Here is a 14,019-nt window from a genome sequence, read left to right as displayed (position 1 = left end):
TTACCTTGAAAGACTAGTTTTTCCAAAAATGCTTCTATGCTTAGAATGTCTCTGGAACTCCTCTTCCAGAGTAACTCTCAGAGTCTTAAAAACTTCCTTCTTAAAAGCATCCTTAAGTTGGCAAATACTCATATTTCCAGGAAAATTTTGATTTTTGAAAAGAGCTGCCAGTTATTCAGAGCCCAGACTGGTAAATATGGTAGAACCAGATTAAAACATTTCTGGTTAATAAGGTGTGATTATAATAAAGCAATAATTATTTTAGTGTGGCTCATATATTGGCCTTGATAGTGTTATATATGAAGGTTAAGTAAAGGCAACATGGTCCTAGTAGACATTAAAGTCCACTTTAGTGGGTTTATGATGTGAATTAATTCAGATAGCACTGGGAGTCATTACATACTTAGATAGTATTAAATGTTTCTTTTTATGAAAATTTTAATTATGACATTCTCTGAAATCTGATTTCATAGTATTAAAATAAAGGCTTTAAGGAAAAGCATTAATGCTAATGAAAGCTTTATTATTTCAGTATATATTCTCCTGGGCCTTTGGTCAAGATAAGTAATGATCAGATGAAGGAGTTGGCAACCTTCCTGGCCTCTGCAGTCCACTAGTAACTGAAGGCTAAGTAACACACTCACATGTTTAAATACATTTAACAATATTTTACCAACTTCTCCCTCTCTTGCTTTTTGGACAATGAAAGACCATGGCATCTGAACACAGATGAAGAAAGCTAGCTTTTTGTTGAAGAATTTCTGAAAAGTCATTCTTACTCAAGCAGGCGGAAGTCATTTGCCTCCATTCACATTAACTTCCTCCAGGGACTTTCTGATTTACATGTTCTCCATCAACTCCAATTTCCAATGACATGATTCATGTTGCTTTTCCTTTCTTTCTTTCTTTCTTTTTTTTTTGGTACTTCAGTGATCTGTTGTTCAGACTCAGACCCAAAAAACCCAGGGTTTGAGCTGGCAGAGTCACTACTGTGCTCAGGTAACTAGAGGAGACACATAACTGAATGAGGGGCTGCAGCCTCAGTAAGGTTTTACTCTTGTCTATACATCCAAAACCCGGAAGAAACATTTTCTGAGGGCAGAGTTTATAAGATTCTCCTAAAAAGGTCTGGTTTAGGGGCAGACCTGAAAACATTTGAAAAACACAAACTGCTCCTTTCCCCTCCACCCCAAGAGCTTTGGCTTTTGCAAAAACTTTGAAATGAACAGAAACTGCTTTGGATTAATACTCTGAACTATCAAGGCCTTCATGTGACTACTTGGCCTTTACATTCTACAAATACTATCTAAAAATACATGTAAGATGACAGGGAGTCTTGTCCCATTTATTACTGTATCCCAAGTGCCTAGCATAGTGCCCGGACTTTAAGTTCCTCAAGGCTATCTGCTGAATGAATGCATGCTGTTCGAAGATTTTACCATCTGAAATCTAGTCCCTTTTGCAGTTCTCCCTATAGTTCTCCTGCTCCTACAGTGTACTGAGAGCCAGGGTGGGCCTGTTGGATGTCCCTATCACCTTCTCCAGATGGCTTCATTCCATGCAGAATCCACCCCTTCTTTGAGTAGGACCTCAAAAGGGTCACCTAACAAGACCCTTCTACCCTTTCTCACTATCATCTACTAGTCTCCTGCTCATTCTGCAGTACTCGTTTAAGTGTACCTCCTATCATCACCTGAAGGAATGAAGATGATGCATCCACTTACTCACCCCACCCTTCACCTTTCCTCTGACTTCAATAATCACCATAGCCACTCCAGGATGCTTCTCCTACAACTGTGCCCTTGCTATTGGTAGCATGGCATAATAACACTAATAACTGCTAATATTTGAAGGCTTATTATGCACCGGACACTGTTCAATACCACATAGGCCTTATCTCATTTAAAATTCCCAATAGGGGCGCCTGGGTGGCTCAGTCGTTAAGCGTCTGCCTTCAGCTTGGGTCATGATCCCAGAGTCCTGGGATCGAGTCCCGCGTTGGGCTCCCTGCCCTGCGGGAGGCCTGCTTCTCCCTCTCCCTCTGCTGCTCCCCTTGCTTGTGTTCCCGCTCTCGCTGTGTCTCTCTCTGTCAAATAAATAAATAAAATCTTAAACAAAACAAAACTTCCCAATAGCTGCATGAAGACAGTAAAGTATGGAGGTTTAAATAAATTTTTAAACATCGCTCAGCTCAGGAGGCAAATCCAAATCAGCCAGACTCCTTAGCCTGTGCTCTGTGCACTGGGATGAAAAGAATCAAGATTTAAACCTCAGCCCTGCCACTGTGCCACAGAGACTTTTTGATTTTGAGCAAAAGAAAAACCTCTCCAAACCTCAGTTTTCTAATTCATAAAATACCGGCAGGAATAAAGAAGATAATGTATGTTAAGTGCTTAGCAGAGTACCTGATATGCCACAAATGTGTGTTCCATCCATCCAACCAACACACGCTCCTAAACATTCAGCGCTGTGACAGGTACTGAAGATACAACAGTGAGTAAGACCAAAAAGGTCCCTGCCTTCACAGGTCTGCACAGCTCCTGATGGGTGCTCAGTAAGTATTTGATAGATGGAAAAAGCCCTCCAGGAGGTCTGTTAGCCTCCACTCTGCCCCTCTTCAATCAGCCAGTTATTTTGCTATAAAGCAATCTACTGAGAACACTTCACTGCTTAAAATCCTTCAGGAATTCCTCACTGTGGAAGAGATAAAAATCCAAATTTCTTTTTTTATTATTATTTTTCTAAAGTAGGCTCCACACCCAATGTAGGGCTTGAACTCACAACCCCAAGACCAAGAGTTATATGCTCTACAGACTGAGCCAACCAGGAGCCCCAATCCAAATTTCTGAACACAGTATTATAGCTAGGTACGTGGTTCAGTTCCCCTCCCCACCAGCTCCTCTTTAAGCAGTGAAACTCTTTATATGACACCTATCTGGAAGCCAAATTAATGTAGACCAATTCTGGTAATAGCATGAGAACTGGAGTCACGTTTGGCATCCTAACCCCTTCCCAGCCTCATCACTCATTCACACACATGCACGCGCGCATGCGCGCGCACACACAGACACACGCACACACTCACTCTTACCTGCAGCTCCTCTAAGGCAAAGCCATAGGTTCTGTCAAACCATTTGAAAACCAAGCTTTAAATCTGGGTATTTCTAATTGTAGGACACAACCCATCAGTGGATTATGAAATCAATTTAGTGGTTAGAATCAGTGATTTGGAAAACAAAAATAAAGAGTACATTATGTGAACTAACAGCTAAGTATTGGTATATAAAACCTGTTACAGGGGTGCCTGGGTAGCTCAGTCCATTAAGCGACTGACTCTTGGTTTCGGCTCAGGTCATGATCTCAGGTCATGGGACTGAACCCCATGTTGGGCTCCATGCTGAGCGTGGAGTCTCTGTCCCCCTCCCTCTGCTCCTCCTCCCACTCTCTAATAATAAATCTTAAAAAAAATAAAACCTGTTATAAATGTACACACAACACACTTATGTTCTGAGCCATGACATAAACTGTATTTCTTAACATGGATCATGGTCAAAATGGTTTGAAAGCCATTGCTTCACACCCTCTGTGTAGCCTCAGTTCCTTCCACGTTTCCTCAGTCACACAAAACCCCATCTGTATCAAGCCACTTGCAATTCCCCAAACCCACCTTGCTATTCCACTGCTTGCCTGTAAGCTATAAGCCAGTCATGGTGCTAGGCACTGGGAGTACAGTTCAGAGAAAAACCAAGGTCTTGCCCACATGGCACTTAAGAATCTAGACAGACAAATGCTATACTAATCACATTAATATCTGTGACCCAAAGTAAATAATCTAAATGGAACAAATACGATTTCCAAAAACACTTATCAAAGGCAATCAGTCTGTCTAGGGGACAAGGGACACATCCCTGAAGAGAATCAATTAGCAGAGATCTAAATGTCAGAGTTACCTAGGTAAAAGGGTACAGGAAGAGCAATGCAGACATAAGAGAAGATCAGTGGCCCTAGAGTAAGAGAGGGTGTGGTATGTTTGAGGAACTGAAAAAAAGGCCAGCCTGGCAGCAAGTGGGGATGATGTAACACAGGACGGCAAAAGCTGGCGGTGGCTAGACCAGGTAGGGTGTTATGGGCCAGGAGTTTGTTTTCCGTCCTCAGAGTAATGGGAAGCTGTGCACAGGAGGATTTAAACAGGAGATGATGAAAGAGGAGCTGTGAAGACACTGTGTCTGCAGTGTGGAGGATGCACGGGAGGGAGGACAGGGTGACTGCAGGGAGACCAGCTGGGAAGTTAGTAGCACAGTCCAGGTGGGTGTTGACAGAGAACTGATTTACTGTATGGGAAACTGGTGGAGGGGACGGAGGGTGAGTGTATGAAATAGCGGCTGACTCCTTGATTCTAGCTTACTAAACAACTGGATAGATGGTGCTGCCAGCTGAGAGAACAAACTGGAAAAGACCAGGTGTGGAGAAGACTATGGATTCAGTCTTAAACACTGCATTTAAGGTGACTGAGTTGGAGATGTATCCTAGCTAAGACAACCTGAAGTCATGGGTATATAAATGGTAAATGAAATGTGGCACACAAGAGTGAGGAAAATGCCTAGGGTTGAGCCCTGAAGGCCTCTCCACTTCCAAGTGCTGTATTCTTACCTATTATAAATGTGTAGGAGTACCCATAGGTAAGTGCACAATTATACCTGCTTAAAGGTCACATACAGATGGGGCACCTGGGTGGCTCAGTCGTTAAGCATCTGCCTTTGGCTCAGGTCATGATCCCAAGTTTCTGGGATCGAGCCCCACATCGGGCTCCCTGCTCCGCGGGAAGCCTGCTTCTCCCTCTCCCACTCCCCCCTGCTTGTGTTCCCTCTCTCGCTGTGTCTCTGTCAAATAAATAAATAAAATCTTTAAAAAAAAAAAAAAAGGTCACATACAGAGGGCCCCTGGGTGGCTCAGATGGTTAAGCGTCTGCCTTCGGCTCAGGTCATGATCCCAGGGTCCTGGGATCGAGTCCCGCATCGGGCTCCCTGCTCCTTGGGAGCCTGCTTCTCTCTCTCTCTCTCTCTCATGAATAAATAAAATCTTTAAAAAAAAAAAAAAAAGGGTCACATACAGAAATAATAAAATGTGAAAGTCTGCTCACTTCTTTGGCAATTAGTATTAACAATTTGACGTGTACCCTTATATTTTTTTAAAAATGAGATCAGGCTATACATACCTTTCTACAATCTGCTTTTTCAAGTCAGTAATGTAGTGAGAATATTCTTTATCAGGGTATAGATAATTCTAACTTACGCATTTGAATGGCTTCCAAGTATTACATAGTAGGACTGCAAAACAATTTAACCAACCCCACAGAATTCCCACTAATGGATAGTTGGGTTATCTGGCAGCCTGTTACCTGTCCATTCAATAAGCCTTATTACTGAACTCTGATTTTGTTTCAACAGCAACATGTTCAGCCCCAGGTGATGGTTCATGATTGGCTTAAGCCAAGTGAGACCATCCTGTTGCCCACCTTTTCAACTTCCTTTGCAACTATGGGTAGTCATGTTATCAGATTCTGGTTAATGACCCTAAGGAGAAGTTTGCTATGAGAGCTTGTGAGTAAACTTTTATCTTCCTGGTAAAACAGAACTAACACAAATACTGCTCTCTTTTCCCTTTCTTCCTGTTTTGGACATGAATATGACAGAGGAGTTCTAAGTCATCTGCAACTATAAGGCCATAACCCAACGCCAAAATTAGTAAAACAGAAAGGCAGAGAGCAAGCCTGGGCTCCGACACACATAGACACACACATAAACACTAACTCATTTTAAAGAACCCAAATGTACATATTTTCATTTTAAAGTCTGAAAAAGTAAAGTGTTTCAGATTAAAGATTCAGAGCAGAGATGTAAGTGATGCTCTGCAAAAATAAGAAGCATGCTTAACACAAGATGATGGGGAAACACTGCAAACACCTTTAGGTCTTGAGTCCAGAAACACCTTACTGGCTCCCTGCCAAGCACATCTCTCTGTCCTGCAACTTGACAGGATGGCCTTTCTACATAATCTCTGACACCTCGCTTTCCCTTATTTGAGATTTCTATCTTCTTTTGCATGTTCTTGGAAAATGTGCCAAATTAAGACATAATCTTTTACACAAGAAGTTGGAAGGTATCTGATTTGGGTGAGCCATTAAATTTCATAAGAATAAAAATGAAACATCAGAAATAAAAACTTTTAAAAGCCAGGGGGGTGGGGGGGCTGGGTGGTTCAGTCGATTGGGCATCTGACTTTGGCCTGGGTCATGATCTTTGGGTCCTGGGGTAGACCCCGTGTCGGGCTCCAGGCTCAGCAGGGAGTCTGCTTCTCCCTCTTCCTTTCCCTCTGCCCCTCACCCCACTTGTGCTTTCTCTCAAATCAATAAATAAAAGCTTTAAAAAAAGTAAAAATAAAAATAAAAGGAGGGGGAAAAATCCTTTTTGAAAAATGTGCTACCTAGCTATTTAATTCTAGAAAATAATTTGTTAGTTTACTCTAACTTTTATGGTTTCTTCCATTCTCAAATTTTGTCAGCTTCTCATGTTCTGGCAAAAATGAAAGATGTTAGATTTTTCAAAATTCAGCAACCTATACCTCCACTTAAAATAAACCCTAGGGGCTTCTCCCTCTCCCTTAACCGCCCCCCCCCCCCGCTCTGTCTCTATTTCAAATAAATAAATAAAATCTTTTAAAAAAGTGGGGGGGCGCCTGGGTGGCTCAGTCGGTTAAGCGTCTGCCTTCAGCTCAGGTCATGATCTCAGGATCCTGGGATCAAGCCCCACATCGGGCTCCCTGCTCAGTAGGGATTCTGCTTCTCCCTCTCCCTCCTCCACTTTGTTCATGCTCTGTCTGTCTCTCTCTCAAATAAATAAATAAAATCTTAAAAAAATAAAAAAATAAACCCTTAAAGACTACTACAATAAATTTATACTGTGTGAATAAATAATTTAAAATATGAGACACAAAACAATTTTATATGTAATCCAAATTGTACATAATTCACATCTTTGCTTCTAAACAAATAGAAGCTCACATCTCCATACTACTTTTACAGTTTACAAAGTACTTTTATATACATCTTCTCATTTTCTATTCAAAAGACATGAAAGATAAATATTATTCTTATTTCACAAATGGAAATAGACCCAGACATTATTCAGTCCTTTAACCACCAATAGTATAGCCCTGAGACTGTAGATCTGCAAAGGGTTTTAATAACGCAAATATCACACATATTTCAGTTTTTATCACCATTTTCAAGTCTCCATTTTCTTAACAAAAGAAAGCAATGAAAAAAGTCTTCCACAATCTAATAATAAAAATGGGAAATATTATATACACAGTTGTATACTTTACTGAGTGAAATCTACCACAATTCTAATTTGGGCCACCTATATACAGGGAACCAGTACCAGAACCACATTTAAATGAGTAATTTTTTTCTATTTTAGAAAAAAGAATGCAGAACACTCCTGTTGCCTTCAAGTTTAATGTACATATGTAAGTGTCAGGGTGTGTAGGTGGCTATGAAGGACACAGAAAATTACTTTTTGCAGATTTGGAGTTATAGGACCTCTGATGGTCCCAGCTTAGACCTAGAGGGTCTTGACAATTTGTTTGGTCATATGTCTCACCTTTAGTAATTTATTTATTTTTCTTTCCCCACCACCCCCTTTTCTTCTTAAGTACTCTGTTCCATTCAGAGTAGAAATTCCATCAAGTAGCCTTTCTTTCTGAATTATCTTCCCCATTGTATAATTTTTTTCAGAATTTTCTTTTCCCATTTCTAAATCTTGAAGACATTTCTTTACAGTCGATGAGGGAGCTATAGCTTATATTCACTGCCAGAAAACAGCCAGTTCCAGCATAATTTCCCAGCAAAAAGCTGAGAGAAAAGTTGAACAGAAAGGAAGAGAACAGTGATAGCCGGCAGAGCAGTGACATGCACTCGAAGAGCTGCACTGCAGTTCTCTCCGATACTTCAAGTTATCCTGTTGTTCCTGCTCTGCCAATTTAAAGAGGAAAATTCTGGCTGGTCCTGAGTTCAAAGCAGACCTATCTGTTTAAAACACTGGTTCAAGGAATCACTCTTTTTGATGTTATAATGTTTTTATTGCATTTGAAGACATTTTCAATAAATATCTTGTGTTTGAGGCCTTAGCTAGGTAATCCTTTTGCAGTAGAAATCAGATTTCTCTGGCACAACTCCATTGCCAGCAATGGGATTTATCAAAACTATAAATACCAGCACATGGAATATTTCAATACTGTACTCAATTGCTCGTATCTAAATATTTCAGCTATAAAACAAACCAAATGTAAATGCTTAATATATAGTACAAATCAACAAATTCTTCACAGAAGAAAACAATGAAAGACTAGTTTTCTATAACATATCACCTGTTCATTAGTTCTTCAATACTATTACTTAGAATATTTTAAGAATAAAATTTATGCACCACTATCCCTGTGTTCTCAACATTTTTTATCTAAGTTCTAAAGGACATAAACAAGGATGCATATAATCAGACTTGTTTTTATAAACTTTTGATGTTTTTCTTGTTGTATATCTTATAATAATGAATATATGAAGACAAGGACAAACGTACATTTAAATCATTACTGGTTATATGAATTTTGCATAAATGGGTCTTATAAATGACAAGATAAAATAACAAAGTTTGATAAGCTCAGCCGTGCCCTGTGAACTTTAGTCTGCTCACAGCATAACCTAATTCAATTACTATTTATTAGTTTTTTAAAAAATCTTTTTTTTAAAAGCTGCAAACCACAGTTTATTACACATTTCTGAATCATGAGGGGGTAAATTGTGATACAGTTCCCTCATGCCATGGACTCTTTTGGAAGGAAAAGTTCTGCAATAAAATAAGAGTTTCCAAACTCTTTTTTAAAAAAAGTGTGAATTGTGTTCTATGACTAACCTTCACTCTATGGTTCCTTTGACCCAAGGGACGGTTCCTGGCACATCTTTTTGAGATTTAGTTTCTGGGAAGTTTTCAGCAAACCTCTCTCGTGCTTTCTCCCAGTTCTTTTTGCTCTTGTTTTGGAGAAGGTGAACATCTTCAATCGAGGATGGTTTGCCTGTCCCCAAGCCTGCATGTGTTCGCCGAAGCTGAAGCTGGATCTGTTACCAACAGTTAAGCAGAGGACTTACTATGGAGTCTAAATACATTGAAATTTGCTGTACCCAACTTGGTACTTTAACTCTTTGATTTACAAAGATTGATGCAAAAGAAACCTGTCAAATCTATCAAATACATGCAGGAATGCACACATAATTATACATGGAACTTAAAGTCATTCTTCTACGCTGTCTTCCTTATCAGTAACTATAGCTGACTCCGTATAGAAAACAGAGTGCTCCTTAAAGAGTGGCCACCAAATTTCACCGAGATGCTGCAAAGGCTGCTGTCCCACTCTAAGCAGAAGAAAAGGCAATGGACATACTTAAACCTACTGCTACTCTAGCCTTGCCTAAGAAAGTGAAAGAGTAGATTAAACACTAAGAGTCATAAAGAGAGGGGTGCCTGGGTAGCTCAGTTGGTTTAGCAACCCACTCTTGGTTTTGGCTCAGGTCATGACCTCAGGGTTGTGGGATCGAGCCTGGCATCAGGCTCCGCGCTCACGCTCTCTCTAAAATCAATAAAATCTTAAAAAAAAAAAAAAAAAAAAAGCCATAAAGAGAACTTGATTGTTTATTTTCATAAAATGAGGGGGAGGACTTCTGATTATTTTGAGAACTATTAAAAGCTACCAGTTACTGAGTGCCTACTGTACGTTGGGCACAATACTAGGGGCCTTATCTTCATGATACCCCTTAGAAAACAGTTCTTATAATACCGATTTTTACATATGAAAACTGAAGTCCAAACCTGCCCTAAGTCACACAACTAGTAAGTGACAGAGCACCTATTCTAACAAAATAATTCTATTTTATAGGTTTGACTATAAAACCCATGTTCTTCTCATTGTACCTCATAAGTAAGAAAAGTCACATTAAACCTCACAATCATCCATCATTTCCTTAAGTACCAGGTAATTATAAAAAAAGTTCTTTAATCATGTTACTTTGTAAGGTTTTTGTAAAAGATAATCTAAACCTCTGATGAACCATGGGGACTGCAGAATTAACCACTGCACTGTTTTCCAGACAGTAATTCCCTCTACTGCTTGTTACATGACCTGATTCTTAAATCGAAAACAGATATAGGATCTGCCTGTTTGTAAAGTAACACTGTGGGGGCACCTGGATGGCTCAGTCGGTTAAGCATCTGACTCTTGATTTCAGCTCAGGTTGTGACCTCAGGGTCGTGAGATCGAGCCCCCATGTGGGGCTCTGCACTCAGGGAGTCTGCTTGAGATTCTCTCTCTTCCTCTCCCTCTGTCCCTCTCCCTGCTTGTGCTCTCTCTCTCTCTTAAATAAACGAATAAATCTTAAAAAAAAAAAAACACACAAAACAATGCATATATATATATATATTTGGTATTGTGAATGCCACAAAGACAGTAATCATGTCTATTTGTGCTTGATACTACACTCCTGGCACTAAGGTACACAGTAGGTACACAGTAAATACATCTGCTATAAGAATAAAGAATGAAAGAAAACACATGTCTTACCGGAATTTTCATTCCTCCACCATCCTTCCCTAGGCCCTCTCCTTTTTTCCAACCCATCTTCTCCAGCATCTTCCGACCTTTGTTGCTATCAGTAATTTCACTTTAAAGGAAATTAAGATAGTTGATTTCGAAAAGACCATGTAGATCACATTTATAATAAACTAATAAATTAAAAGTAACTGGTACAAATACTATAGAAAACTGTTTGACCTACCTAATACAGTTAAGATACATAAATTGTTCTATATATACTACTTAACAGAAAAGCACATACATGGTGCACACACAAAAAAATGTAGAAGAATGTTTCTGCAGCAAATTTAATAATAACTACAAATTGGAAATAATCCAGAGATCTATCAATGGTAAAATATATAAATTGTGGCATATTCATGTAAGAGATTATACAGCACTGAAAATAAAATATACCTAACAAAATAATGTTGGACAAAAAGAATATAGACACAAAATAAATACTAAATTATTCCATTTATTTAAAATTCAAAAACAAGTGAAATTAATCTGTTCCTACTGGAAGTCAGGAAAGTGGTTGCCTTTAGGGAGAAAACAGGAATAGTGATCAAGAGGGGGCACTAGGAGAGGATAGGTTTCTGGGAGTTACTGATCATTTTCTATTTCTTGACCAAGAAATGTATACTCTATAATGTGTTAACCTTACGATATACTATTGATAGCAATACTTATATTTGTGTACTTTTCTGTAAGTAAGTGTACATCAATAGAAAAATAAAAGTAAAATGAAACAAAAACTCTCATTCACTATTTGCATTTTATTCTATGATTTTATGTTCTGCTAGTTTAAGGATATTTTGATTTTATGTTCCATCACACTGTACTTTCAGTTCTACAAAATATGTTAAATTACCTCCTCAATAACAATAAACCAAGCAATGGCAGACCAATGTATTTCATTTTTTATTTCTGCCTTCTAATTTAACTCTAATGCAATCTTCATATTTTCCAGCTATTACATCAAAAATTAAACTTTAAAAAAACTTGTCATGTTGCTTAGTATATCTAATTCATAACGCTGTATTTCATCAAAGCTGATGGATGCAAGATGCACTGTTGTTTTATGTACCATTGAGAAAACACTGCTGTCATATGTAACTAAAACTCTATCCAAGTAGTGTATCTTGGAATTAATAAAATACATTTAATCAAAGTTTATGGTTAGTTGTCAGTCTTACACAAAAGATTTAAATTCTAACTAAACTCTGAATTTATATTGAGAAAAAAAAATGTAGTTAATATATGATTAAATGCAGAAATATGGTCATATCATATGGGCCACAAAATTACATTTTTCTTGTTATCAGTGCTACTTTACCAAAAGAAAAAAACTGAAAGAAAAATAAGAAAAATAGTATTCCAGAGTCAACAAGAACAAACGTAGGTGAGTACTGAAATAATTATAAAAAATACCAGCCCCCCCCACCAAAAAAAACCCCAGTCCATACTAATTTCTTACTAGCCCAAACTTTTAGATATCTAGTATATAAAAATATGTTCATTCAAGGGCTCCTGGGTGGCCCAGTCGATTAAGTGTCCGGCTCTTGATTTCAGCTCAAGTCATGATCTCAGGGTTGTGAGATCAAGCCCCGCATTGGGCTCTGCGCTGAGCAAGGAGCCTGCTTGAGATTCTCTACCTCCCTTGCCCTCTGTCCCTCCCTCCTCCAACTCACATGTGCTCTCTAAAAAAAAAAAAAAAGTTCACTCAAGTGGCTGGCTAGAATGTTAGCTATGTACATGTATGTCTGTATAAGTATTTGTACTTTCATATATGCTAAGTAATTTTCTAGGGAATGGAATTCTAATATTGAAAGAAAATGTAAATAGAGACAATATTTCCATCTTGTTAGAACCATTCCTTTAAAGACTAATTACCAGTATACATAGTCCTATAAGTCATATTACTCTACGAATGTGATTACAATACAAAGAATGTTTCGAGCAATTAAAACTTAGTACTCACGAATGAACAGATGCAGGAGCATCATCTCTTTGGAAAGTCCCTTCACTTCCAATCTGCTCCCTCCGTTTCCCAGCTCTATCTTTGTATTTTGGATTCTTCAATGCCTTTTCATCTTCATAGTCTGTATTCTTTATAAACATGAAATATTCATTGAAAAAAACAAAACTGATACATAAAAATGTACTGTCTGTATATTTGCTTTACTTGGCAAACACGGTTCAATGTAGTCTCTATTAAAACAACAAATTAAAAGAGGACATGATATAAATTAAGACAATCATGTAGAGTATGCTATTTTCATTCTATCTCCTTTAAAATGTTTATATTATTTCAAGTTGTAGAACATAAACTGCATATAGAAGATAATCTAAATCATATATGAATTGTAATATGCAATCGTAAGAGAATAGAGTGAAAATATAGTACATTTTGACTTAATACTGTGTACTCATATTCTCATGAACTGCCAGTATTCAAAGAAATATGCAGAACCCCTGGGTTTGGCAAAAAATCGACTTCTCCTTTTCTCTAAGGGACTGAAAGTTCCAACAGACCTAAAATAGTTTGGTGTTATTCCGTAGGAGGGAAAAATGTAGAAAGTGTTTAAAAAATGGAAAAGAGCAGGTACTCTTTTGCCGTGGCAATTATAATAGCTTTTTGCTTCAATATAGCTCCATTTATATGATTAGTCAGCCACTCAAGAAATATTTACTGAATAAAAAGTGTGGTATGCAAAGAAACTTGTAATCCCAGAAGGCAGACACATCTGATCTTCAGCATGCTACTGTCTGACTGATTCAACAATAAAAGTATGCACAAGAGGGGCCCCTGGGTGGCTCAGTCATTAAGCGTCTGCCTTCGGCTCAGGTCATGATCCCAGGGTTCTGGGATCGAGCCCCGCATCGGACTCCCTGCTCTGCGGGAAGCCTGCTTCTGCTTCTCCCTCTCCCACTCCTTCCCTGCTTGTGTTCCCTCTCTCGCGGTGTCTGTCAAATAAATTTTAAAAATCTTTAAAAAAAAAATTTTTTTTTAAAGTATGCACAAGACATAGCAGTGGCACAAAAGAAGAGGTAGTCAATTTAGCTTCAGGGAAGGCTTCTCTTTCCCTTTGTTACAACTTGTTGAGCTTTATATAAATTACGATGTTCCCTGAAAGATGCTAGGAAATGCTAATACAATTCAAGGAAAGTACCACAGAAATTTTTACTTAATTCTGATTTTAAACAGAGAAGAAAAATATAGAACCATCAACCCTAATGGGTTTTCCCTCAGAAGACAAGGGAGTTAAAACTTTTGAGAAAACATTTTATTCTTTCCTTATTATCTATCTTCTATTTTCCTCCCAAATTAGCCCC

At 38.4% G+C, this 14,019-nt stretch overlaps 1 protein-coding gene across 7 annotated transcripts in view; it reads right to left on the bottom strand.

The window, feature by feature from the left end:
- The window catches only part of AGGF1 (angiogenic factor with G-patch and FHA domains 1), a 71,994-nt gene that overhangs the window by 28,098 nt on the left and 29,877 nt on the right, over positions 1–14,019 (bottom strand). For 4 of the 7 annotated variants that reach the window (XM_054512515.2, XM_064596261.1, XM_045896807.3 and 1 more), the window contains exons 12-14: positions 12,665–12,792; positions 10,669–10,768; positions 8,970–9,172 (exon numbers count right to left, since the gene is read on the bottom strand). In XM_054512515.2, the coding sequence (XP_054368490.2) occupies positions 8,972–9,172; positions 10,669–10,768; positions 12,665–12,792 (429 nt within the window). In that variant the 3' untranslated portion in view covers positions 8,970–8,971. Of the gene's footprint in view, positions 1–4,931; positions 5,080–6,695; positions 9,173–10,668; positions 10,769–12,664; positions 12,793–14,019 lie in introns of those variants that run through there. The other 3 variants (XR_010413104.1, XR_010413105.1, XM_064596262.1) reach the window with 2 other exon arrangements.

This window comes from Mirounga angustirostris, unplaced genomic scaffold (assembly GCF_029215605.1).
Source record: "Mirounga angustirostris isolate CCGP_5_RB_7025 unplaced genomic scaffold, mMirAng1.0.hap1 SCAF_7, whole genome shotgun sequence".
NCBI classification, from domain to species: Eukaryota; Metazoa; Chordata; class Mammalia; order Carnivora; family Phocidae; genus Mirounga; species Mirounga angustirostris.
The sequence above is the reverse complement of the archived record's forward strand: the minus strand, read 5'-3'. Positions and strand labels throughout refer to the sequence as shown.